This window comes from Morone saxatilis, unplaced genomic scaffold, assembly GCF_004916995.1.
Source record: "Morone saxatilis isolate NCDOM2014 unplaced genomic scaffold, NCSU_SB_2.0 Contig2, whole genome shotgun sequence".
Taxonomy (NCBI): domain Eukaryota; kingdom Metazoa; phylum Chordata; class Actinopteri; family Moronidae; genus Morone; species Morone saxatilis.
In genome coordinates, this window is record NW_023339762.1 from 6267936 (window position 1) to 6268570 (window position 635).

General features: G+C 41.4%; 1 protein-coding gene across 1 annotated transcript in view; it reads right to left on the reverse strand.

Annotated features, from left to right (window-relative positions):
* Window positions 1-635, reverse strand: part of cftr (CF transmembrane conductance regulator) — a gene marked incomplete in the record, with an annotated part of 33789 nt that overhangs the window by 27789 nt on the left and 5365 nt on the right. The window contains 1 exon segment of the mRNA XM_035665637.1: window positions 226-441. Coding sequence (XP_035521530.1) covers window positions 226-441 — 216 coding nt within the window.

A 635-nucleotide genomic window follows, 5' to 3' on the forward strand; every position in this document is an offset into this window, starting at 1 on the left:
CTCTCACTATGTTGCAATTTAAAATTTAATGAGTTATAATAATTAAATATTACTGTTTTCAAATTTCCCAAAATGTTTTTGTACCTTTTAGACATATCTTTTGGCAGAGAGCTTAAAAAAATGAGAAATGAGGTTGGACCATCCTGTGAAAACCAGGTGGGGTTTTACACAAATAAAGAAACAACTAAGTCCCAGTTCCATAAATATACCCTGTCCTCTCCTTGCCTTCTTGTATATAAGACTGAAAAGGGCGATGCGGATCTGCATGCCCAGGTGATGCAGGCCAAAGATGGCAGGTTGCAGCAGGAGGAAGCGGGCAGTGAAGAGAAGGCAGAGACCGAGGGCCAGGAAGTATCCCTGGCTCCGCTCCGGAGCATGGAACGGGTCGAAGGAGCCGATGATGCGACCCAGAAGCTGTGGCTGCACCGTCTTGGAAGCCTCCTACACCGAGAGATGTGACAATAATAGAAGAGATTAACCGATCTGATTGACTTTTACATTAAGAACTCTTTTTCTTTCTGGTTGAGTAACACAAATCAGTCAGCTTGTTTGGTGTCCTAACTTTTAGGTGTTTATTCATTTATTTAGCTCTTTATTTTTCTACACTGTTATTTGTAAGCTGCTGGAAATTCAAT